Here is a 27,548-nt window from a genome sequence, read left to right on the forward strand (position 1 = left end):
CCCCATGCTTCACAGTAGGTATGGTGTTCTTGGGATGCAGCATTCTTCTTTCTCCAAACACGACCAGTTGAGTTTTTACCAAAAAGTTCCATTTTGGTTTCATCTGACCACATGATATTCTCCAAATCCTCTTCTGGATCATCCATATGCTCTCTGGCAAAATTCTGACGGGCCTGGACATGTACTGGCTTAAGCAGGGGCACACACCTGGCACTGCAGGATTTGAGTCCCTCTCGGCGTAGTGTTTTACTGATGGTAGCCTTTTTTACTTTGGTCCCAGCTCTCTGCAGGTCATTCATCAGGTCCCTCCGTGTAGTTCTGGGATTTTTGCTCACAGTTCTCATGATCATTTTGACCCCACGGGATGAGATCTTGCGTTGGGCCCCAGATCGAGGGAGATTATCAATGGTCTTGTATGTCTTCCATTTTCTTACAATTGCTCCCACAGTTGATTTATTCACACCAACCTGCTTGCCTATTGTAGATTCACTCTTCCCAGCCTGGTGCAGGTCTACAATTTTCTTCCTGGTGTCCTTCGACAGCTCTTTGGTCTTGGCCATGGTTGAGTTTGGAGTCTGACTGTTTGAGGCTGTGGACAGGTGTCTTTTATACAGATAACGAGGTCAAACAGGTGCCATTGATACAGGTACCGAGTGGAGGACAGAAGAGCTTCTTAAAGAAGAAGTTACAGGTCTGTGCGAGCCAGAAATCTTGCTTGTTTGTGGGTGACCAAATACTTATTTTCCACCATAATTTACAAATAAATTCTTTAAAAATTCCTACAATGTGATTTCCTGGATTTTTTTTTTCTCATTTTGTCTCTCATAGTTTAAGTGTACCTATGATGAAAATTACAGACCTCTCTCATCTTTCTAAGTAGGAGAACTTGCACAATCAGTGGCTGACTAAATACTTTTTGGCCCCACTGTACATCTGATGCAAGATTCAGTATTTTTTTTTTACTATTTGTATTTTGTAACTGTGTTACCCCTAACACCTAACACTAGGATGCTTAAGGTCACTCCCTTGGCAGCTGTGAATCAAGTTGCACACAAACAGATTGTAGGTTAAAGCCAAGGCTTAGTTGGTCAATCAACTGGATTTGAGTGCTGATGTTCTGATTGAGGGCTGCAAGCCAAGTGTGTTTATTAGCGTCATGTTTTGCACGTCATTAATGCCATGTTTTACACTTTGGTTACATTTCTACAGGACAGGTAATTACAGGTTACACATGATTCAGCAGTTCAAGTTCAATGTCAAACACAGTCATGGGCCAGTTCAGATCATTTCCATGTCTTTGGACTGTGGGAGGAAAGCAAAGCTCCTGGAGAAAACCCACAAAGACACGGGAGAAACCATGCAAAGTCCAAACAGAAAGGAAACCTTAGACCTTCCTGCTATGAGGTAGCAGTGCTACTTACCGAACCACTGTGCTGCCCTATGAAGCAAAGTAAGAATCAGATAAAGTGGAGGACTGTAAAAATGTTATATCTTACTTCCACAGACAATGAGGTAAATAGTCATTTGCAAGCAAGGCTGCTGGTGTAAACATTATATAATGACACCACAACTATTGGCACAGGCAGTTGGGTGGCATAGCAATCTACTACGGCTAGCCCATCACCGTTGAGATACAGGTTTGAATCTCAGCAGTGCTACTGGCTGACCATGCATCTGCACAGACATGATTGGCTATTTATGAGGTGAGGGATGGCCGAAGCCCTGCAATACACTGGCACCCTGTCCAGGGTTTCGTGCCTTGTACCCAGTGTTTCCTAGTGAAAACAGGCCTGCCGTGACCCTGACCATGATAGAGTAATTGATAAAAATGAGATGAAATGAAACTATAGGTATTACTTTAATGTGTAAACTTAAACTTACTTGACCCATATACAAGCAGTTAATTAATGTATGCTTGCGCTTAGTGTGCAGTAAGTCTAAGAAACAGCAGGGGCAGGGCACGATTATAAAATTTTGTCAACAGATGATTGACATGCCAGTTCATCCTAACTTTATCATGGTTTCTAAGTTACAGATTTGTTAGCTCTTATGTTGGAAAATTCTCTCGAATCCATAATACCAGTCCGATCCAGTCCAGTTTTCTGCGGGCATATGATGCCAGCATCCTTATCTTTTTCTGGGAACTCAGTCAAAATTACAGCATTTTCGGGTATCAACAGGGAACCACTCTGAACATGTGTACTGCTCCATAATGGGTGCAGGCTGTACCAGTTTGTGGGGTTGGGTGACACATCTTGGTCAAAAACGCATGTCCTGCTTTACTATACAGGGTGAGTCAAAAGTCGCAGGACACTCTTTTATTTCAGAAACGAAAGGAAAAATGACATATCTGAATACCCCAGCAAGTAATGGGTGAGGGGGGCTATCTTTTAGGCTATGTCCGGAACATGGCCGCCATCTTGAAAGCCGCTATATTGGATCAAGGGCATGTTTTTCCAATGGGAAAGTGGTCATGTAGCATATCGAAGAAGACCAGAATTTTCTCAGAAATTGATTGCAATCAGATTTGCAATATCTCTTGTAGTTCAACACAGAAAGTTCAAAACTTCTGTTGTTTGTTACAGGTAACTGAAGATGGAATTGACGAAAGAAGAGAGGATTGAGGTGATTCTGATGTCCGGGGAATGCAGCTGCCGTATCATAGCCACAGACTTCAACAACCGACACCCAGAAAGACCACCAATTTCACACAGCACTGTTGCATCCCTCATAGCCAGATTCCGAGAAACTGGGACTGTGGACAACAAGTCATGTAGTGGTCGTCCGAAAACCGCTACCAACGAAGAAACAATGGTTTTGGCAGCCTTTGAGAAAAGTCCACGACACAGCAAGCAACGTCTCGCAGCAGAATGTGGTGTCAGCCAGTCATCCCTTATACGGATACTTCATACCCTGACCCTGATAGACATGTCGAGTTCTGCACCTGGGCGTTAGACCAACCTCAATGGGAACCGCCAGAACGTGAGGTACTAGAGTGATGAAAACCCTCACTGGACTGCAGACACCAAAGTTGTAGGTGATGTGAAGGTTATGGTGTGGTGTGGAATATGGGGCACCCGTGTAATCTAACCCATTTTCATCGACCAGACCCTAAATGCTCAGCGCTACCTGACAATGCTACAGGAAAGAGTGTTCCCATCCATTCTGACCAAAGATGGCAGTTTCCCCTGTTATTTCCAACAGGATGGGGCTCCACCACACTACAGAGGTGTTCGTCAGTGGCTGGATATTCAATTCCCTGGTCATTGGATTGGCCGTCGTGGTCCTGTGGAATGGCTGCCCAGATCACCCAACCTCACACCACTCGACTTTTATCTCTGGGGTCATCTCAAACAAATTGTGTATGCTGAGAAAATCCACAACAAACACCACCTTCAGCACCGCATGGTGAAGGCTTGTGACAGCTTTTCTCCAGAGATTCTCATGCAGGTTCATAACGATTGGATCCAGCGATTTCAGCTCTGTGTTCAGCACCAGGGACAACACATTGAACACGTCAAATAGCTGTGCATCACAGGGGAACATTCCCGGTTGTTGTTGCAACTTTTTGTGTTGAACCACAAGAGATTGCAAATCTGATTGTGGCAATCGATTTCTGAGAAAATTCTGGTCTTCTTTGATATGCTACATGACCACCTTCCCATTGAAAAAACTTGCCCTTGATCCAATATGGCAGCTTTCAAGATGGTGGACATGTTCCGGACATAGCCTAAAGAATAGGCCCCCTCACCCGTTACTTGCTGGGATATTCAGATATGTCATTTTCCCTTTCGTTTCTGAAATAAAAGAGTGTCCTGCAACTTTTGACTCACCCTGTATATGTCTGGCAAAGAAAGCATGGAGGTGCCAATGACTGATGTGTCAGTCCTCTTAATAGACAGCCACCTGGGCCTCATTGCTGGGCATGTGTTACACTTGTTGGCGGTGTGGGATGATACTTGTGCATTGTCGTCCCCAGCTTGTTTTGGGTTTGCTTTCTTTCCTCTTTTTCTGAGAACTTGGTCATCGTGGGTGACCTGAGCAGACAACCAGTTCTGCATTATCCCTTTTACTGTCCTTTTTTTGTTGCAGAGTTTTTTTTTGTCTTTTATTGGATAATTTGTTTTCATTGTTTTGCCAACTTCTTTTTTGTCATGACCCTTTTTGTTTGTGACCTTTTAGCTACATTATTGTATTGTATATATGCTTGGTTAAGCATCCTACAGATTGGGTTAATCTTGCAGATGTGGTCTACTCCAGCTGCCTCAGAGGTAACACATGACCCTGTTAAACACCAGCTTGAGAATGCTTTGAAAAACTATTGTCAGTGCAACAGGGTGGGTCATGCCTTGTGAGTCAAGTGCAAGGTGATGTCCTATACCAGCAAAAGTGAAAAAGTATCCCAGTGCAAGATATTTAACCAATGCAGAACAATAGAGGACAGTCAAAAATATGTAATGTGTTGGAAACAACAAAAACAAACAAACAAAAACATCTGCAGCCCACAACAGAGAAAGTGAATAGGAAAGGGATAGTGCAGAGGTAAGAACTGATTGTCACAATATGACAGGCTTTTTTGTGACAACCCAGCTCTCCAAAAAGGAAAGAACAGAATTGGCAATACATGAGAAGCACCCCAACAACACCGACTAGGGAACCTCGTGCATAACAAGGATGCTGCTGGTGGGACAATCTGCTCTCCCAGGGTGATTCTGTTGTGAGGCCAAGCATCAGGTGACTTCCCAGAAAGAGATTTTTAGTTAACTAGTTAGAATTTTTGTTAAATTTAATTTTGTGTATGTATGATTTGTGTAAATCCTATTTACTTAATTATCCTCCAGGCTACCCAGGGAGGATGGGTCCCTGCTGAGTCTGGTTCCTCTCAAGGTTTCTTCATGTATTTTTTAAGGCAGTTTTTCCTTGCCACGGTTGCCCTCGGCTTGCACAACAGGTCTGTTTTGGTCTGTTGGTCCTGGATTCTGTAAAGTTGCTTTGAGACATTGTCCAGTTTAAAAAGCACTATACAAATAAATTTGGCTGGACTTGAGTTTAGATAAAAAAATTTGAAAATGTGAAAGTTGGCCACTATTTTATGAATTAAAATTTCTAGAGAATAAACATCATAAATAAGTCCTGGGACTGTAGTCGTTTTATTAATATTGCATTTAGAAAAACCCTGTTTAAGTTTAAGGCATGTTTAAGATATTTGGTACATCATTATACCTAAATATCTGTATATATTTAAGTTATTGTCTTTTAACATGACCATTTTTACCAGAAGCTGTTCAGAGTGTGTACTTAAAATTTACTCTCACTCTGAATGTAAACTTTTGACATTCCTGGTCCTGTAAAAGTCACTCTCATGGAATGATGGGAAAACCGTTGAAATATTTAGCACTGTCCATCAGTGGGGCTGGTTGTATAGTGTTGCCAACTCCTCAGTAAGAAAAGTAGCTATTGGCTGTCCTAAAAGTCGCTAGAAGTCGCTAAATGACATCATTGCCTAATTCGCATGTAATTGACACTGTAGAATAGAGGAATAACACCGTGGGAGAGACAAAAAGTGAGTAAAAAAACACCCTAAATATCACAACCCCCAGGTACTTAGAAACACTTACATCTGTGGACTTATCGAGGAGGAGACTGAAACTCTGGCCACCCACATCTGCAACCAACTTTTTTAGAAAGTATGGTGCTAGAACACCATTAATCATTTCTGTGCACTTTGTCCTGTGCATAGCAGCAGTGGAGTCTGAGAAAGCAGCTTTACATGCTTCCCCAATGTGATCACATGCCAGCATGGAACAGTGTTCTCTGCTCTGACTGTAGCTACTGTGAGACTGACCGCCTGTGAGTGCTTTGGGATGGAGGAGAGGCTCACGGCAGCATCCGCTGCTCGTTGAGGACAGTAACTGCAGAACGATATGTGCTTTCACGTCCGAGTCTCCAAAAGTCTCCAATAACACTTTTAAAAAAGAGTCGCTAGAGGGGTCTGAGTTGGCAACACTTGTTGTATACATCAGAATTGTAATTATGTACAGTTCCTTAAATTACAAACATCAAAAATCACACACAGTCTTCTGAAAATGTTTTATTGAACAACCAGGACAGAAAAAAAAGATTACATTTCTAAAAACATGAACAAAGCTGACAAGACATGTTGGATGATTTTCTAGGATTGATAAAATTGTTGTTTTAATACCTCCTCTAAATTTTACATGTAAATGTGATAATATTCATTGTTTCTAAATGTTTTATATTATTCATATTTTTTTTAGAAAATGAATCATTCTTAATATATTTAAATGTCAAACTATGTACACACATTTTATTTTAAGAAAAATGTTAAATATTTATCAGTATTAATTACAGTATATTGTCATCATGATTATAAACCCTTAACAGAGGTGTATATGACAGTTTGGTGGGAGTCTCTTTGTGTCTCTCGTCTCTTGGATTTTTTTGCAGGAAATTTAAGTGCAGCATAGCTCAGGTCTCTCTCCACAGCCTAAAAATAAAGAGATTTTGCAATAAAATAATATTGCTGCATTATTGCTAATAATCACATTTATAACAATAACAGGCACTGTTGAATATAATGACCTAATATTTGAACAGTAGGCAGGATGACTTTTAAATATGTAATAGTGCATTTAGTGTGGTAAAAATATATACATATAAAAATTTATTTTTTAGTTCTGAATGCTATCTGTTTGAAAAAAAAAATTTAAGTGTTCACTTTGCATTACTGAAGTTATGCTACCTGATCGATGTAAGAAGGCGATGCATGTGAGCTCTTTTGTTGAAATGCAGGAACATTTACTTGGGTCTCTGTGATAAATGAAAAAAAAATAAAATCCTTGTTAATATAATCCCAATCAATCAATCAATCAATCAAATATGCAATCAATAAAGACTGTGTATCAGATATTTCAGAACTTTTAAAGTGGGTGTTTTAAGAATATGCTTATAATATAAAAATCATAAGATTATATGTACAGCAACTTAGATTATTAAACTGGTAGTTAATAGGTAACAAGTAGTAAATTCTACAGTGACATTTAACTTTGTCATGGCCTCCTAATTCCTTGTTAGATGTTATGAAAAACTATAACTTCCCATGAATATAGAGCTAGGTTACCTTTACCCATTAAAAAGTACATGAAATAGGCAGAACATGACACACATTTAAATGGAATTGTAAAACTACACCACAAACTTTATAGCCTACGATAACTTTTTGTATGTATATTTTTGAATAAGAAAACACTTATATAAAGAACCTCGATTTGTTAACGTTGTTTTAACCATTTTGGCAAAAAAGAACAATAAAAAAGCAAAAATGTTTCCCTAAAATTAAACAACTAAAAATAGTGAGGTCATTTATCTCTTGAATATGAGTAAAAAGCAAATGCTTTTAAGAAATACAACATAAATCTTAAGGTGTTTTTTTCATTGTAAATACAAATTGAAATGCTTTTAAGAAATACAACATAAATCTTAAGGTGTTTTTTTCATTGTAAATAAAAATTGAGTATTCGTATTTGCAATGCATAATATAGAACCTGCTCTTTCTATAAAGAAAAAAAAAACAGCATATACCTCAAGTTATTACAACACAATTGAACAGAACAGTGTTTGTCTATTAAATCTATACACAGCATATACTGCTAAATTAGACCTTAAGACCAGAGGATATAAAGCTGTAGAACTGATTGTTTTCTTTTCTATTTAAGCATTTGCATCAACAGAATGTTAAGGCTACATTAATAAACACATTAAGTAAAGTTTATAGACACAGACATAAATATTCTACATACCAGATGTGCTCATGTTTCCTTTCTTTGTCAGTGCACACAATAGAACAGCAATGATTATAAAACACACGCTGTTTAATAGTGCCAATCCAATGATCCATTGCATTTGAATATCTTCCTTTTCCCCTGTCATTCAAATATAACAATACAAACATTATGTGCATTTTATGCATCTCGTTTGATGCTGAAACTGTTACTTATTTAAGCTTCTGCTTACCTGTTAATTCAAGTGTAATGCCGTTACCAAACAGAATCTCTCCACAAGTAGCTACAGCACAGTAGTAAGTTCCAGCATCAGAGGTACTGAGGTTCCTCTTGGGGAGACTGTAGATACAGCTCTGTGTAGAAGATCCAGCATCAGATCTGTTCTTACACTGACCACTGATGTCTCCATCAGTGTAAATGATTCCTGGATGAGATTCTCCTGAACCATGTCTGATCCAGAACACACTGTGTTCTCCTGCACAGCTCTCAGCGACTACTGTACACTGCAGAGTCACATTGTCTCCTGGATGAAGCGACTCTTTTAATTTCAGACTTTCCTGTGTCTGGTCCTGAGATACAACTTCTTTAATATAATGCTGATGCTTCAAATCTGATCCTAGATGTACAGATCAAATACAGTTCATCAAAAACACCTGTAAAAGAATGACTAATATATACTATAAATATTACTGATAGATGCTGACTAACCTTCATAAGTGAGAAATACTCCATTTCCAAAAACAATATAACTATAATCCCGAGCAGCACAGTAATACATTCCAGTGTCGTTTGGCTTTGTGTTATTGATTTTTAAAGTAAATTGATTTTCATGGTTTTCTACTGTAAGTCTGTTATCATGTTCAAATTCTCCATAAAACGTAGGTGGAGTGCCGGGATAAAGATTTGCAAGAAGTGTTGGTCCGTTTCCAACAGACTGTCTAAACCAGATTAAGTAATTTTGATGAATTTCAAAAGTTTTGCAAGATAAAGTAACTGTTTGACCTGGCACAAATGTCTGCAGCGTTTGAGACTGAATCACAGAGACACTAGTTATAATACCTGTAGGGAAAAAAAATCACTGTCAGAAAAATGCTTTTAAATACTAGCCAGATGTTTTGAATCATAGTGCATGAACATTATATGTAAACATCACATACACCAGATATGTACTATGATTTATTGCATGTACTAATGTAAAATCACTTACCTGTTCTTAAAGAAAGGATAAAAATTAGAATTAGTTCAGTCATTTCAAGTGAACTTTTTGATGCAGCACCACCCATACACTGCTTGATGGAGAGTGAAACCTTATGGTTTGGGGTGGTTGATATGGATGATGTTGGCTAAGCCTCATTGGCTGTTCTGATGTCAATGACATGATCTTGAATGTCTTTTGTCTCTGTTCCACTCAATTTAAATTAGTAGTTTTATATACTGTACATCACTGGCTATATTGCAATGACAGTAATTTGATGTAATAATAATCTACAATATCTTATTTTAAAACACATTTCAGCACATTATAATCAAATTATATTATTGACATTTTAATCCCAAAGTGCGAAAAATACCTTTTTGCAGGTATGTTTTCACAAAAAGAGATGGTAGATAAATACGTATTTTTCTGTGTATATTTATAAGAACAAATTTGAAGTGGCTATATGCACTGGATATACTGTATATCGGGCATAAAAAAAAACAAGGGGTACATTATTTCTTCCCATCACTGTATTAAGTTTGACTCAAGAACCCTTCTAGTAAAAAAATTTATAAAAGTTTTTTAAAAGACTTTTTTAACTCTTGTGTTGTTTTAATTCTTATTTTACTATTGGACAATATGGGCTTTACTAAATCAGAAAAATCATGTGTGGGCTCTGGATATACATACAGTGGACCCTTGGGTTATGAACGGTTTACCATACGAACATTTCAGGTTACGAACGATCTTTTTCAACTTAACGTACGAACAAATTTCGGATTACGAACCGAAATTCACGAAACACGTGACACGAACAAGTGGACTCCAACCGTCTCTCTCTCTCTCTCTCTCTCTCTCTCTCTCTCTATATATATATATATATATATATATATATAAATATACATATTTAAGCAATAGAACACGAGAGGGAGTGTGTTATCGCGAATAACATCACGGCTGTGATTCGGTCGCAGGCACGAGCCGAAGGCGAGTGCCGTAGACCATCACAGCCGTGATGTTATTCGCGATAACACACGACCTCGAGTGTTCTATTGCTTTTATACAACAGTTTTTACAAAATAAAGAAAGAAAATAAATCAAAGAAGCCCTGAATTTCATAATAAATATGCTTTAATATTGACAATACCTTCCGCCAAAAAGTAGTTCCACAACAAATATAAAGTTTAACACTACAAAGCAGACATTCCAAGTTGCAAAAACTCATTTCAGGGAGGTAAGAACAACAAGATGAAAAAGGTAAGAACCTCCGAAGGGAAAAAAAGAAATAAAAAAACCTCTTGCACACACCAGAGGATATACGGGTGATAACAGAATTCTTAGAAGCTGCTAACTGGGCTATTATGCTAACTGTTCGCGGTACAAACACATTAAAGTTCCCTACATAGTGCACTAGAATGTGTATCAAATCACGGATTTATGTTCGCTACACAGTGCACTAGATAGTGAATTAGACAATTGGTTATGTTCCCTATACAGTGCGATAGATTGTATATCAGATCACGGATTTAAAAGGTGATCGGGAGCTGTGTCGCCTGCGTGCACGTTTGTGTGTGAAGTATTATTAAAAAGAAATACAGGAGATAAACTGTTCCGTAGAGCTTTGTTTTATTGCATCCTTAAACTGAACCCACGCATGCGTATACGGCATCAAGCATAACTCCGTATTCTGTGTTAACCCTTTAACGTCTTAAAGGCACAACAGTGTGCATGCAGCTTGTCGTTACTGGCAACGCGTCAGCGGAGTAATACCGTTGTGGTGTGAAAAGCCCGTGCTGTTGTCACGAATAACAGCACGGTTAGAAGGCTTCTCAACCAATCAGATTGTATGGTCGGAACTAACTGTTGTATAAATATATATATATACAGTGAGCGAACATTCAGACAGCGGGCGGTGTTTTTTCTGTGTTTTCTTTATATTTTGTAAAATTCAATATTAAAATGGCCTCAAAGAAGTTGCAGAGGAAGCGTAGTTGTGAGAAAATGAACAAATCTATTACTATTCGTTGTTGTATAATTACTTCTGCCAGTAGCTGTCACTGTGTATCACACAGACGGGACAGTGAGTGAGAGAGAAGAAGGAAATCGCAATGCAATTACTCTTACAAAATAAAACACTATTAAAAAAAAGAAGGAAATGAAAAAAATATGAGAGTTATTGTTGTTTCTGGTAGATACATCTTATAAAAAAAAAGAAGGAAATGTATTATGGAGTATAGTAAAGCACACGTACTGTATTGAAATGTGATGTGTGTTTTATGAACAGTACCACTGTGTATTATTGTTTATTATTGTTTATTACAATGTATGTTCTATAATTTATGATTTAAGGGAAAATATACTTGTATTTATAACAAAAAAAGAGCATTTAAGACATGAGAAAGGTTAGGTAAAGGGGTTTGGGAGGTCTGGCACGGATTAATTCTATTTACATTATTTCTTACGGGAAAAATAGGTTTAACTAACGAACATTTTGACTTGAGAACAACCCTTCGGAACCAATTAAATTCGTAAGTCAAGGGTCTACTGTAGTTGCAATAATTCGTGGTCAATATGAGACAGTTGGAAGCAAAAAAACAGGCATAGACTCAATTTTACTAAACTGATGTGATGTTTTCTTTTCTCTCCTGCTTACTGTAGAGTGTACAAGTCTATAAAATTATTCAGTACATGTAATACCAGTTATCTTTGACCTCAGTAATACTATCCGCTTTGTGGGCACCTCTTAGTTCATGAAGAGCTAGAAGAGGTGACCATGCCATAACATTAAAACCACCTCCTTGTTTTTACACTCACTGTCCATTTTATTAGCTCCACTTACCATATAAAAGCACTCTGTAGTTCTACAATTACTGACTGTAGTCCATCTGTTTTTTACACTGCTTTCACCCTGTTCTTCAATGGTCAGGACCCCCACAGGACCACTACAGAGTAGGTATTATTTAGGTGGTGGATGATTCTCAGCACTGCAGTGACAATGACATGGTGGTAGTGTGTTAGTGTGTGTTGTGCTGGTATGAGTGGATCAGACACAGCAGCGCTGCTGGAGTTTTTAAATACTGTGTCCACCTTGTTGGTCCACCTTGTAGATGTAAAGTCAGAGACGATTGCTCATCTATTGCTGCTGTTTAAGTTGGTCATCTTCTAGACCATCAGTGGTCATAGGATGTTGCCCACGTGGCGCTGTTGGCTGGATATCTTTGGTTGGAAGACAATTCTCAGTCCAGCAGTGACAGTGAGGTGTTTAAAAACTCCACTGGCATTCCTGTGTCTTATCCACTCATACCAGCACAACACACACTAACACACCACCACCATGTCAGTGTTACTGCAGTGCTAAGAATGACCAACCACCCAAATAATACCTACTCTGTAGTGGTCCTGGGAGAGTCCTGACCATTGAAGAACAGCATGTAAGGGGGCTAAACAAGCATGCAGAGAAACAGATGGACTACAGTCGGTAACTGTAGAACTATAAAGTGCTTCTATATGGTAAGTGAAGCTGATAAAATTAACACTGAGTGTAGAAACAAGGAGGTGGTTTTAATGTTATGGCTGATCAGTGTATATATTCACTAAAGCATCTAAGCATATACCTAGCTGATATGTAAGGCTGGCTTGACTGTTGAGAGGTAACAGTTTCTAATTTATAAAATGGGAAGCTCCTTGTCAGGTTTTTAATTATAAGCACATTTACAAAATAACGGATTCTATTTCTAATGGGACACACGGTTATACATTTAATAGCATCTGGAAGTACAGAAGCTAAGGTAAGCATTGTTATGGATTTTTTTGCTGTGTTTTGGATGTTGGCCGCTGTGCCTGATTTATTGCGCACTTTTCAATATATGTTTCATGTTTATTATATTGGACTCGGACTCGAATTTTTGACTAGTGAACGTCTCTGATTTGCATAAGTCCATTTGCATGTAATTGACGCTGTAGAACAGAGGAATAACACCGTGGGAGAGACAAAAAGTGAGTTTATAAAACGGATAGTTCCGGTCCTAAAATCTGATTGGCTGAGCCGCGTTCGAAGCCGTTGTAAAATCCCCGATAAACACACACCTAGGACCACCTCACATCATTCCATATTAATACGCCACTGAATCTAAAAAGTTAATGTTATTTTCGCCCTCATGTTGCCTAGCAACACTGTTAATCGAACTATTTTGCGTCGCGAAAGAATGCTTTATTGTAAGTTTATACACAATAAATACATTTATGAATTAAACATTGTTGTATTTATTATATTTTATGTTGACCGCCGTTTTATAAAAGCAATAAGCCACTCGAGACCGTGCATTACTGTTATGATTTTAGCACGGGGAAAGAAGTTTTAGGCACTTCGCGTCGTGCCAAAAACGTCATCCCCGTGCTAAAATCACAGTAATGCACGGCCTCTCGTGGCTTATTGCTTTAAAAACTCACACCCTAAACATGTTTAAAACTACTAATGAACTTTCTTCTGTTGATTCTTGTTTTGTTTTTTCAATTTTTGGCATTGAAATAGGCCATCACTTATCAAAATAACTGCATGACTTTAATGCTTTGTCTAGACCCACATTAAATGAATACATTTTGTCTTGTCTTGTATTATTGTGTGTCTGGTGTCCCTAAGGTACCTTATCACAACCCCCAGGTACTTAGAAACACTTACATCTGTGAACTCGTCAAGGAGGAGACTGAAACTCTGGCCACCCACATCTGCGACCAACTTTTTTTTAGAAAGTATGGTGCTAGAACACCATTAATCATTTCCGTGCACTTTGTCCTGTGCATAGCAGCAGTGGAGTCTGAGAAAGCAGCTTTACATGCTTCCCCAATGTGATCACATGCCAGCATGGAACAGTGTTCTCTGCTCTGACTGTAGCTATGTGAGACTGACCGCCTGTGAGTGCTTTGGGATGGAGGAGAGGCTCACGGCAGCATCCGCTGCTCGTTGAGGACAGTAACTGCAGAACGATATGTGCTTTCACGTCCGAGTCTCCAAAAGTCTCCAATAACACTTTTAAAAAAGAAATGCTAAAGGGGTCTGAATACTCGCTAAAGTTTTTCCTTAAATTACAAACATCAAAGATCACAGACAGTCTTCTGAAAATGTTTTATTGGACAAGCAGGACAGAAAAAAAAGATTACATTTCTAAAAACTGTTGAACAGGCCATGTTGGATGATTTTCTATGATAGTAAAAATTGTTGTTTTAATACCTCCTAGATTTTGTCTTTTAGTTTGCTTATTACAAACTTAAAGTATTTGAGAAAATTACATGTAAATGTGATGATATTCATTGTTTATAAATGTTTTATATATTTTTTTAAAATTTCAATTATTCTTAACATATTTAGATGTCAAACAATAGGTACACACATTTTACCTAAAGAAAAAAATGTTAAATATTTATCAGTATTAATTACAGTATATTGTCATCATGATTATAAACCCTTAACAGAAGAGTATATGACAGTTTGGTGGGGGTCTCTTTGTGTCACTCCTCTCTTGGATTTTTTTGCAGGGAATTTAAGTGCAGCATAGCTCAGGTCTCTCTCCACAGCCTAAAAATAAAGAGATTTTGCAATAAAATAATATTGCTGCATTATTCCTAATAATCACATTTATAACAATAACAGGCACTTTTAAATATATATATTATATATATATAATGTATATATATATATATATATATATATATATACAGTGGGGCCAAAAAGTATTTAGTCAGCCACTGATTGTGCAAGTTTTCCTACTTAGAAAGATGAGAGAGGTCTGTAATTGAGAAAAAAAAATCCAGGAAATCACATTGTAGGATTTTTAAAGAATTTATTTGTAAATTATGGTGGAAAATAAGTATTTGGTCAATAACAAAAGTTCAACTCAATACTTTGTAACATGACCTTTGTTGGCAATGACAGAGATCAAACGTTTCCTGTAAGTCTTCACCAGGTTTGCACACACTGTAGCTGGTATTTTGGCACATTCCTCCATGCAGATCTCCTCTAGAGTAGTGATGTTTTGGGGCTGTCGCTGGGCAACACGGACTCCACAAATTTTCTGTGGGGTTGAGGTCTGGAGACTGGCTAGGCCACTCCAAGACCTTGAAATGCTTTTTACGGAGCCACTCCTTCGTTGCCCGAGCGATGTGTTTGGGATCATTGTCATGCTGGAAGACCCAGCCACGTTCCATCTTCAATGCTCTCACTGATGGAAGCAGGTTTTGGCTTAAAATCTCACGATACATGGCCCCGTTCATTCTTCCCTTAACACGGATCAGTCGCCCTGTCCCCTTTGCAGAAAAACAGCCTCAAAGCATGATGTTTCCACCCCCATGCTTCACAGTAGGTATGGTGTTCTTGGGTTCTTCTTCTTTCTCCAAACACGAAGAGTTGAGTTTTTACCAAAAAGTTCCATTTTGGTTTCATCTGACCACATGATATTCTCCCAATCCTCTTCTGGATCATCCATATGCTCTCTGGCAAACTTCAGACGGGCCTGGACATGTACTGGCTTAAGCAGGGGGACACGCCTGGCACTGCAGGATTTGAGTCACTCTCGGCGTAGTGTGTATACTGATGGTAGCCTTTTTTACTTTGGTCCCAGCTCTCTGCAGGTCATTCATCAGGTCCCTCCGTGTAGTTCTGGGATTTTTGCTCATCATTCTCATGATCATTTTGACCCCACGGGATGAGATCTTGACCCCAAGGGAGATTATCAATGGTCTTGTATGTCTTCCATTTTCTTACAATTGCTCCCACAGTTGATTTATTCACACCAACCTGCTTGCCTATTGTAGATTCACTCTTCCCAGCCTGGTGCAGGTCTACAATTTTCTTCCTGGTGTCCTTCGACAGCTCTTTGGTCTTGGCCATGGTTGAGTTTGGAGTCTGACTGTTTGAGGCTGTGGACAGGTGTCTTTTATACAAATAACGAGGTCAAACAGGTGCCATTAATACAGGTAACGAGTGGAGGACAGAAGAGCTTCTTAAAGAAGAAGTTACAGGTCTGTGAGAGCCAGAAATCTTGCTTGTTTGTTATTGACCAAATACTTATTTTCCACCATAATTTACAAATAAATTCTTTAAAAATCCTACAATGTGATTTCCTGGATTTTTTTTTCTCATTTTGTCTCTCATAGTTGAAGTGTACCTATGATGAAAATTACAGACCTCTCTCATCATGGGCCAGTGATAGCTCAGTGGTTAAGGTACTGGACTAGTAAACAGAAGGTTGCCGGTTCAAGCCCCGCCACCACCAAGTTGCCACTGTTGGGTCCCTGAGCAAGGCTCTTAACCCTCAATTCCTCATTGTGTAAGTCGCTTTGGATAAAAGCATCTGCAAAATGCTGAAAATGTAAAATGTAAATATATATATATATATATATATATATATATTAGGGCTGTCGAAGTTAACGCGATAATAACGCATTAACGCAATCTCAATTTAACGCGATTAAAAAAAATAGTGCCGTTAACGCAAATTCCTATTTGGCCCTGCGAGTCATCCGTAGTTCATGTTGACACTTGACCGTGCACGGCATCTCTCATTAACACAGCGTTTCTGAAATGTAACCGAGCGTGGTAGTGATGCACTTTCTTAATAAAGAAATAAATACACGCTATATTCACAAGTTTCGGGAGCATTTAACATTTTATTAACAACTTCTGTTACGGTACCGAATAGCTGACAGCTAGAGAGTCCTCGCGTTAGCCGAGCATGCTATTACATGCACTATGGAAGACCCAAAGGGTCAAAACACACTCACTTAATGTAGAAACGTCCATCAAACCATTGTCACAATACAACCACAGAAAAGTCTGTTACAATAACTACGCCTTATCCCACCTAAAGCATCGCTGATCTACAATGTTTGCTGATGGAGAAATTCTAACCTACAACATTTATACGAAGTCAAGGATAGTATTACTGCCTAGTATGTGAGTGAATAAAACTCCCTTACAGTTTTCTCTTGTACCAGCAGTTTTTAACATCAGTACATTTAGCATAACATGTGTTCACCATTTTAATTGTAACATTTCACTTAAAAATCCTTGTTTTCTATAACATTTACACAGATTGTTTTTTATGCGATTAATCGCGATTAACTATATAAAATTCTGAGATTAATCGCGATTAAAATTTTTAATCGTTTGACAGCCCTAATATATATATATATACAGTGTATCACAAAAGTGAGTACACCCCTCACATTTCTGCAAATATTTCATTATATCTTTTCATGGGACAACACTATAGACATGAAACTTGGATATAACTTAGAGTAGTCAGTGTACAACTTGTATAGCAGTGTAGATTTACTGTCTTCTGAAAATAACTCAACACACAGCCATTAATGTCTAAATAGCTGGCAACATAAGTGAGTACACCCCACAGTGAACATGTCCAAATTGTGCCCAAATGTGTCGTTGTCCCTCCCTGGTGTCATGTGTCAAGGTCCCAGGTGTAAATGGGGAGCAGGGCTGTTAAATTTGGTGTTTTGGGTACAATTCTCTCATACTGGCCACTGGATATTCAACATGGCACCTCATGGCAAAGAACTCTCTGAGGATGTGAGAAATAGAATTGTTGCTCTCCACAAAGATGGCCTGGGCTATAAGAAGATTGCTAACACCCTGAAACTGAGCTACAGCATGGTGGCCAAGGTCATACAGCGGTTTTCCAGGACAGGTTCCACTCGGAACAGGCTTCGCCAGGGTCGACCAAAGAAGTTGAGTCCACGTGTTCGGCGTCATATCCAGAGGTTGGCTTTAAAAAATAGACACATGAGTGCTGCCAGCATTGCTGCAGAGGTTGAAGACGTGGGAGGTCAGCCTGTCAGTGCTCAGACCATACGCCGCACACTGCATCAACTCGGTCTGCATGGTCGTCATCCCAGAAGGAAGCTGACGCACAAGAAAACCCACAAACAGTTTGCTGAAGACAAGCAGTCCAAGAACATGGATTACTGGAATGCCCTGTGGTCTGACGAGACCAAGATAAACTTGTTTGGCTCAGATGGTGTCCAGCATGTGTGGCGGTGCCCTGGTGAGAAGTACCAAGACAACTGTATCTTGCCTACAGTCAAGCATGGTGGTGGTAGCATCATGGTCTTGGGCTGCATGAGTGTTGCTGGCACTGGGGAGCTGCAGTTCATTGAGGGAAACATGAATTCCAACATGTACTGTGACATTCTGAAACAGAGCATGATCCCCTCCCTTCGAAAACTGGGCCTCATGGCAGTTTTCCAACAGGATAACGACCCCAAACACAACCTCCAAGATGACAACTGCATTGCTGAGGAAGCTGAAGGTAAAGGTGATGGACTAAACCCAATTGAGCACCTGTGGCGCATCCTCAAGTGGAAGGTGGAGGAGTTCAAGGTGTCTAACATCCACCAGCTCCGTGATGTCATCATGGAGGAGTGGAAGATGATTCCAGTAGCAACCTGTGCAGCTCTGGTGAATTCCATGCCCAGGAGGGTTAAGGCAGTGCTGGATAATAATGGTGGTCACACAAAATATTGACACTTTGGGCACAATTTGGACATGTTCACTGTGGGGTGTACTCACTTATGTTGCCAGCCATTTAGACATTAATGGCTGTGTGTTGAGTTATTTTCAGAAGACAGTAAATCTGCACTGCTATACAAGTTGTACACTGACTACTCTAAGTTATATCCAAGTTTCATGTCTATAGTGTTGTCCCATGAAAAGATATAATGAAATATTTGCAGAAATGTGAGGGGTGTACTCACTTTTGTGATACACTGTATATATATATATATATATATATATATATATATATATATATATATATAATATGTGTGTGTGTATGTGTGTGTGGTAAAAAATATACATATACAAATTTATTTTTCAAATATGAATGCTCACAGTTGAAAAAAAAAGTGTTCACTTTGCATTACTGAAGTTATGCTACCTGATCGATGTAAGAAGGTGATGTATGTGAGCTCTTTCGTTCAAATGCAGGAACATTTACTTGGGTCTCTGTGATAAATGAAATAAAATAAAATCCTTGTTAATATAATCCCAATTAATCAATCAAACAATCAAATATTCAATCAATAAATACTGAGTATCAGATATTTATAGATACATACTGTATATTTCAGAACTTTTATAGTGGGTATTTAAGAATATGCTTATAATATAAAAATCATATGATTATATGTACAGCAACTTAGATTATTAAACTGGTAGTTAATAGGTAACAAGTAGTAAATTCTACAGTGACATTTAACTTTGTCATGGCCTCCTAATTCCTTGTTAGATGTTATGAGTAACTATAGCTTCCCATAAAAATAGAGCTAGGTTACCTTAACCCATTAAAAAGTACATGAAATAGGCAGAACATGACACACATTTAAATGGCATTATAAAACTACACCACAAACTTTATAACCTACGATAACTTTTGTATGTAGACTTTTGAATAAGAAAACACTCATATAAAGAACCTCGATTTGTTAACGTTGTTTTAACTATTTTGGCAAAAAAAAAAAACAATTGTGGAAATCGATAAAATCCCAAGACTGTTTCCCTAAAATTAAACAAGTAAAAAAAGTAAGGTCATTTATCTGTTGAATATGAGTAAAAAACAAATGCTTTTAAAAAATACTACATAAATCTTAAGGTGTTTTTTTTCATTGTAAATAAATTGATAAAGGAATGTTAAAAAAAGTGAGTATTCGTATTTGCAATGCATAATATAGAACCTGCTCTTTCTATAAAAAAACAGCATATACCTCAAGTTACGACAACACAGTTAAACAGAACAGTGTTTGTCTATTAAATCTATACACAGCATACACTGCTAAATTAGACCTTAAGACCAGGGGACACAAAGTTGTAGAACTGATTGTTTTCTTTTCTATTTAAGCATTTGCAGATTTTTATGCTACATTACTACACATTAAGTAAAGTTTATAGACACAGACATAAATATTCTACATACCAGATGTGCTCATGTTTCTTTTCTTTATTAGTGCACATGATAGAACAGCAATGATTATAAAACACACGCTGTTTAATAGTGCCAATACAATGATCCATTGCATTTTAATATCGTCCTTTTCCCCTGTAATTCAAATATAGCAACACAAACATTATGTGCATTTTATGCATCTGGTTTGAAGCTGAAACTTATTCATGTTTCTGCTCACCTGTTAATTCAAGTGTAGTGCCGTTACCAAACAGAATCTCTCCACAAGTAGCTACAGCACAGTAGTAAGTTCCAGCATCAGAGGTACTGAGGTTCCTCTTGGGGAGACTGTAGATACAGCTCTGTGTAGAAGATCCAGCATCAGATCTGTTCTTACACTGACCACTGCTGTCTCCATCAGTGTAAATGATTCCTGGATGAGATTCTCCTGAACCATGTCTGATCCAGAACACACTGTGTTCTCCTGCACTGTTCTGAGCGACTACTGTACACTGCAGAGTCACATTGTCTCCTGGATGAAGCGACTCTTTTAATTTCAGACTTTCCTGTGTCTGGTCCTGAGATACAACTTCTTTAATATAATGCTGATGCTTCAAATCTGATCCTAGATGTACAGATCAAATACAGTTCATCAAAAACACCTGTAAAAGACTAATATATACTATAAATATTACTGATAGATGTTGACTAACCTTCATAAGTGAGAAATACTCCATTTCCAAAAACAATATAACTATAATCCCGAGCAGCACAGTAATACATTCCAGTGTCGTTTGGCTTTGTGTTATTGATTTTTAAAGTAAATTGATTTTCATGGCTCTCTACTGTAAGTCTGTTATCATGTTTAAATTTACCATAAAATTGAGGTTGAGTGCCGGGATAAAGATTTGCAAGAAGTGTTGGTCCGTTTCCAACAGACTGTCTAAACCAGAGTAAGTTATGTTGATTAAATATAGTGGTTCTGCAAGATAAAGTAACTGTTTGACCTGGCACAAATGTCTGCAGCGTTTGAGACTGAATCACAGAGACACTAGTTATAATACCTGTAGGGAAAAAAATCACTGTCAGAAAAATGCTTTTAAATACTAGCCAGATGTTTTGGATTATAGTGCATGAACATTATATGTAAACATCACATACACCAGATATGTACTACAATTTATTGCATGTATCAATGTGAAATTACTTACCTATTCTTAGAGAAATTATAAAAATTAGAATTAGTTCAGTCATTTCAAGTGAACTTTTTGATGCAGCACCACCCATACACTGCTTGATGGAGAGTGAAACCTTATGGTTTGGGGTGGTTGATATGGATGATGTTGGCTAAGCCTCATTGGCTGTTCTGATGTCAATGACATGATCTTGAATGTCTTTTATCTCTGTTCCATTCGATTTAAATTAGTAGTTTTATATACATCACTGGCTATATTGCAATGACAGTAATTTGAGATAATAATAATCTACAATATCTTATTTTAAAAAACATTTTCAGCACATTATAATCAAATTATATTATTTACATTTTAATCCCAAAGCGCAAAAAATACCTTTTTACAGGTATGTTTTCACAAAAAGAGATGGTAGATAAATACGTATTTTTCTGTGTATATTTAACAGAACAAATTTAAAGTGGCTATATGCACTGGATATATATCGGGCATCAAAAAAATATACATACAGTGGACCCTTGGGTTATGAACAGTTTAGCATACGAACATTTCGGGTTACGAACAATCTTTTTGAAATTAACATATGAACAAATTTCGGATTACGAACCGAAATTCACGAAACACGTGATACAAACAAGTTGACTCCAACCGTCTCTCTCTCTATATATATACTGGTGCTGGTCATAAAATTAGAATATCATGAAAAAGTTGATTTATTTCAGTAATTTCATTCAAAAAGTGAAACTTGTATATTATATTCATTCATTACACACAGACTGATATATTTCAAATGTTTATTTCTTTTAATGTTGATGATTATAACTGACAACTAATGAAAACCCCAAATTCAGTATCTCAGAAAATTAGAAAATTAGACCAATACAAAAAAAGGATTTTTAGAAATGTTGGCCAACTGCAAAGTATGAACATGAAAAGTATGAGCATGTACAGCACTCAATACTTAGTTGGGGCTCCTTTTGCCTGGATTACTGCAGCAATGCGGCGTGGCATGGAGTCCATCAGTCTGTGGCACTGCTCAGGTGTCATGACCAATAAAAAAAAAGGATTTTTAGAAATGTTGGCCAACTGAAAAGTATGAACATGAAAAGTATGAGCATGTACAGCACTCAATACTTAGTTGGGGCTCCTTTTGCCTGGATTACTGCAGCAATGCGGCATGGCATGGAGTCCATTAGTCTGTGGCACTGCTCAGGTGTTATGAGAGCCCAGGTTGCTCTGATAGTGGCCTTCAGCTCTTCTGAATTGTTGGGTCTGGCGTATCGCATCTTCCTCTTCACAATACCCCATAGATTTTCTATGGGGTTAAGGTCAGGCGAGTTTGCTGGCCAATTAAGAACAGGGATACCATGGTCCTTAAACCAGGTACTGGTAGCTTTGGCACTGTGTGCAGGTGCCAAGTCCTGTTGGAAAATGAAATCTGCATCTCCATAAAGTTGATCAGCAGCAGGAAGCATGAAGTGCTCTAAAACTTCCTGGTAGACGGCTGCGTTGACCTTGGACCTCAGAAAACACAGTGGACCAACACCAGCAGATGACATGCCACTCCAAACCATCACTGACTGTGGAAACTTTACACTGGACCTCAAGCAACGTGGATTCTGTGCCTCTCCTCTCTTCCTCCAGACTCTGGGACCTTGATTTCCAAAGGTAATGCAAAATTTACTTTCATCAGAGAACATAACTTTGGACCACTCAGCAGTCCTTTTTGTCTTTAGCCCAGGCGAGACGCTTCTGACGCTGTCTCTTGTTCAAGAGTGGCTTGACACAAGGAATGTGACAGCTGAAACCCATGTCTTGCATACGTCTGTGCGTGGTGGTTCTTGAAGCACTGACTCCAGCTGCAGTCCACTCTTTGTGAATCTCCCCCACATTTTTGAATGGGTTTTGTTTCACAATCCTCTCCAGGGTGCGGTTATCCCTATTGCTTGTACACTTTTTTCTACCACATCTTTTCCTTCCCTTCGCCTCTCTATTAATGTGCTTGGACACAGAGCTCTGTGAACAGCCAGCCTCTTTAGCAATGACATTTTGTGTCTTGCCCTCCTTGTGCAAGGTGTCAATGGTCGTCTTTTGGACAACTGTCAAGTCAGCAGTCTTCCCCATGATTGTGTAGCCTACAGAACTAGACTGAGAGACCATTTAAACGCCTTTGCAGTTTTTGAGTTAATTAGCTGATTAGAGTGTGGCACCAGGTGTCTTAAATTTTGTACCTTGTCACAATATTCTAATTTTCTGAGATACTGAATTTGGGGTTTTCATTAGTTGTCAGTTATAATCATCAACATTAAAATAAATAAACATTTGAAATATATCAGTCTGTGTGTAATGATTGAATATAATATACAAGTTAAACTTTTTGAATGGAATTACTGAAATAAATCAACTTTTTCATGATATTCTAATTTTATGAGCAGCACCCGTATATACAGTGAGCGAACATTGGTGTTTTTTCTGTGTTGTCTTTATATTTTGTAAAATTCAATATTAAAATGGCCTCAAAGAAGGTGCAGAGGAAGTGCAGTGGTGAGAAAATGAACAAATCTATTACTATTCGTTGTTGTGTAATTACTTCTGCCAGTAGCTGTCACTGTGTTTCAGGCAGAGGGGACAGTAAGTGAGAGAGAAGAAGGAATTCGGCTCAGTAAAGTATTCTTTCTTTCGTGCAATTACACCTACAAAATAAAACACTACTGAAATTAAGAAGGAAATAATAGAGAAATATGAGAGTTGTTGTTGTTTCTGGTAGATACATTTCATTAAAAAAAAGAAGAAAATTTATTATGGTGTATGGTAAAGCACACGTACTGTACTGAAATGTGATGTGTGTTTATGTACAGTACAGTACTACTGTGTATTATTGTTTATTACAGGAATGTCTATTCTATAATTTAAGATTTAAGGGAAAATATACTTGTATTTATAACAAAAAAGACCATTTAAGACATTAGAAAGGTTAGGTAAGGGGGTTTGGGAGGTCTGGCACGAATGAATTCTATTTACATTATTTCTTAAGGGAAAAATAGGTTTAACCAACGAACATTTTGACTTAAGAACAACCCTTAAGAACCAATTAAATTCATAAGTCAAGGGTCTACTGTAGTTGTAATTATTCGTGGTCAATATGAGACAGTTAGAGGCAAAAACAGGCATAGACTCAATGCACTATTTTACTAAATTGATGTGATATTTTCTATTCTCTCCTGCTTACTGTAGAGCAGGGGTGTCAAAGTCACGGCCCGTGGGCCAGATTCGGCCCGCCACGTCATTTTATGTGGCCCGCGAGAGCTTAAATGACTGTACGATTGTTGTGACGGTTCGAGTCGTTACAGAGATGCGCTTATAATTTAATGGGACATCTGCACCTTTAAGTGCAACTGTTGACATCGTAGTCATGGCAACTAACTTTGACCTTTGCTGAGAAGCCATGTGACTTTTACGGCAAAAGAACGCGGGTAGTAATGTAAACAATAATAATAAATATAAATAATTATCTTGCAATAAAATACCAAAGCATCGTCTGTAAGTAGTGGCGTTTATATTCTCAGTTGTTTGTAAATGTTTAGTGAGTATATCACAGCGTTTTAGTTACAAGTTTACCATAATTAAATACAGTTGTTACTGTTACTATAGCATTTAGTATCTTTACACAAAATGCTAACTCGTTAGCGCTATTTTACGTTTGGTTAAATCTCATATTGTACCAGATGTAACACTTGACTACAGCTGTGTGCTTTTACTGTATTAAGTTCTTTATTGTTTTTATTGTTTGTATTTTTACTTCATTCTGGTGCACACAGTGTCTCACACAGCTGGGAAGCAAATAAAACCGACTGTATTCTGAAGAGAGCTGTCTGTCTGTCTGTCTGTCTGTCTGTCTAGCTGAGCAAGGGGGATAAACTATTAGCGAGGGCAGAACAATTGTCTTAAAATACACTGTAAAATCCTACATTAACTGTGTAATTGAGAGTTGCCATGGTGATGGTGGACGCTGGCGCATTTGGCTGCCGCTACCGTTACCGTATTTTATCGTATTTTATTGTATTTTTATCATTTTTCGTTTTCATCTTTTTACACACCTTGTGGCTCTATTTCTTTTATGTTACTTTTGATACTTTTATTTGTGCTTTTGATACTTTTTGTTCTTTCTACTGTACGTCGCGTCTGCGGCCGGTGGTGAACGGTTGATGAGTTTTCCTGGGATCGGCACAATGTTGAACTATTCCGTTGACCAGCTGAGGAAGTTCAACAATTGCACTACTCCATCGTGTATTTCAGTCATCAAACAGCTTGGACTCCTTCGCCGGCCTCGTTATATTCACAGGGGCTCCCGGAGAAAGCTTGTTTATTTTCGAAATGGTAACGCTATTCCATCCTTCTGGTCAGCCGTGCGCACTGTCGCTCCGCAAACACGTCATCAGAGCGCTGCTGCCTTGCACACTAGTAGCGGTGTAGTCTCCATGACAACGCTGTCCACGGAGTGGGATGGGAAACGCGGAGTGGACTTTGCAAATCTCCGTTCTCTTCCTCGTTCCTCACAGCCAACTACACAACAATACCACTTGAAAATGGCATTGCTTAATGTTCGTTCACTCAACACAAAAAGTACTGTACTCAGTGAATTTATATCTGACAGTGAACTAGACTTTTTCTGTCTCACTGAAACTTGGCATAAACCCTTGGATTATTTTACGTTAAATCAGACCACGCCAATGGGATACTCGTATATTGATGAACCTCGTATGGAAGGGCGAGGTGGTGGTGTTGCTGCAGTCTATAGGGATGATATTAAAATAACCACTTTGTCTTTTCCTGCTGCTCTTTCTTTTGAACACCTGGCTTTCAAGTTGTCAGGGCCTACTCCTCTGGTCACTGCTGTAGTTTATCGTCCGCCAAAGCCAAACGCTTCCTTTCTCTCTGATTTTTCAGATTTTTTAACCCAGCTTAGTGCCCTCTCATCCTCTGTACTGCTTATGGGTGATTTTAACATCCATATTGATGACAACAACTGTAAATTTGCCAGGGAATTTTTGGAATTGTTACAGTGTTTTAATTTCACACAACATATACATTTTCCAACTCATAAAAAAGGTCATACTCTTGACCTTGTCTGCTCTACTGGTGTCCTAGTTCATCAGCCGTCCAGCCATGACCTTACTGTCTATGATCATTTGACAATCATCATGGACATTGAGGTCACTAAGCCCATCACTAGAGCTAAACATAAAATATCCTTCAGGAATCTTCAATATATCTCTCCCTCTGCTTTCTCAGATTCTCTTGTTAAAAAGATGTCTGTCTGTCCTGTACTGTCTAGTAATTCATCTGACCTTGTCGATTACTATAATGACATACTCGCCTCATGTCTTGATGAGCTGGCTCCTTTGAGAACCAAATTTGTTTCATTTAGTCATTCCGCACCATGGTACACAATTGAGCTTCACCAAATGAAATCCCGTAAACGCCAGCTTGAAAGACTTTATAAGAAAACCGGTCTAACAGTACATTATCAGATTTATTCTGATTATCTTCAACATTACAAAGACGCTCTTATGGCAGCCCGATCCACTTACTATTTCGAACTCATACATGCTGGATCAACAAATCCTAAGACTCTCTTTTCCACAATAAATAAACTTTCTCAAACCAGTTGACAATACTACCAATTCCTTTACAGTTGACAAGTGTAACTCTTACCTCTCATTTTTTCAAACAAAAGTTGAGAATATCGACAATTTTCTGACAGTTTCCCCTGTCATCTCTGTTTCTCCGCCTGTCTCACCTCAATTTATTACCCAGCCTCTGTCTCAGTTCTCACCTGTGTCTCATTTGGACCTATCTAAGATCTTGACAGGGATGCGAAGCTCCACTTGTGTTTTGGATCCTGCTCCATCAAAACTTGTTAAGGGTTGTTTTCCAGTTATCTCATCACTTATCACAGAGATAATCAATTCCTCTCTTAGTTCTGGCTCAGTCCCTCAATCACTCAAATTGGCTGCTGTTACTCCCATACTTAAAAAACCTGGACTTGACTCTAACATTATGAGTAACTTTCGGCCCATTTCCAGTCTTCCATTTCTGTCGAAAATACTGGAACGTGTTGTTGCCTCACAGCTCAAAGATCACCTAAATTCCAATAATCTATTTGAATCATTTCAGTCTGGTTTCCGCCCCCAGCACAGCACTGAGTCAGCGCTCCTCAAAGTCACAAATGACCTTCTTCTTTCCTCAGACTCTGGACAAATTAATATTCTCGTCCTCCTTGATCTTACTGCAGCTTTTGACACCATTAATCACTCCATTCTTCTGTCCTGCCTTGAATCCTCTGTCAACATCACTGGTACTGCCCTTTTGTGGTTAAGGTCATATCTCGTAAACAGACAACAGT

General features: G+C 38.4%; 1 protein-coding gene across 1 annotated transcript; it reads right to left on the bottom strand.

The window, feature by feature from the left end:
* Window positions 1–20,170: 20,170 nt before the first annotated feature.
* Window positions 20,171–26,989, bottom strand: LOC134311894 (uncharacterized). The gene is made up of 3 exons (XM_062993543.1): window positions 26,979–26,989; window positions 20,663–20,892; window positions 20,171–20,574 (listed from the first exon to the last, which is right to left on the bottom strand). Exons 1-3 carry the CDS (start codon window positions 26,987–26,989, stop codon window positions 20,171–20,173), a joined length of 645 nt encoding a protein of 214 aa, XP_062849613.1.
* Between the last annotated feature and the right edge of the window lie 559 nt (window positions 26,990–27,548).

Source organism: Trichomycterus rosablanca, chromosome 4 (genome assembly GCF_030014385.1).
Source record: "Trichomycterus rosablanca isolate fTriRos1 chromosome 4, fTriRos1.hap1, whole genome shotgun sequence".
NCBI lineage: Eukaryota > Metazoa > Chordata > Actinopteri > Siluriformes > Trichomycteridae > Trichomycterus > Trichomycterus rosablanca.

What these genes read in the sequence shown, in the direction of transcription:
- LOC134311894 (XM_062993543.1), bottom strand. An exon ending in AGTATTTCTCACTTATGAAG is followed by an intron (nt 20,575 to 20,662) that starts GTTAGTCAACAT and finishes CTGTACATCTAG; the next exon opens with GATCAGATTTGAAGCATCAG.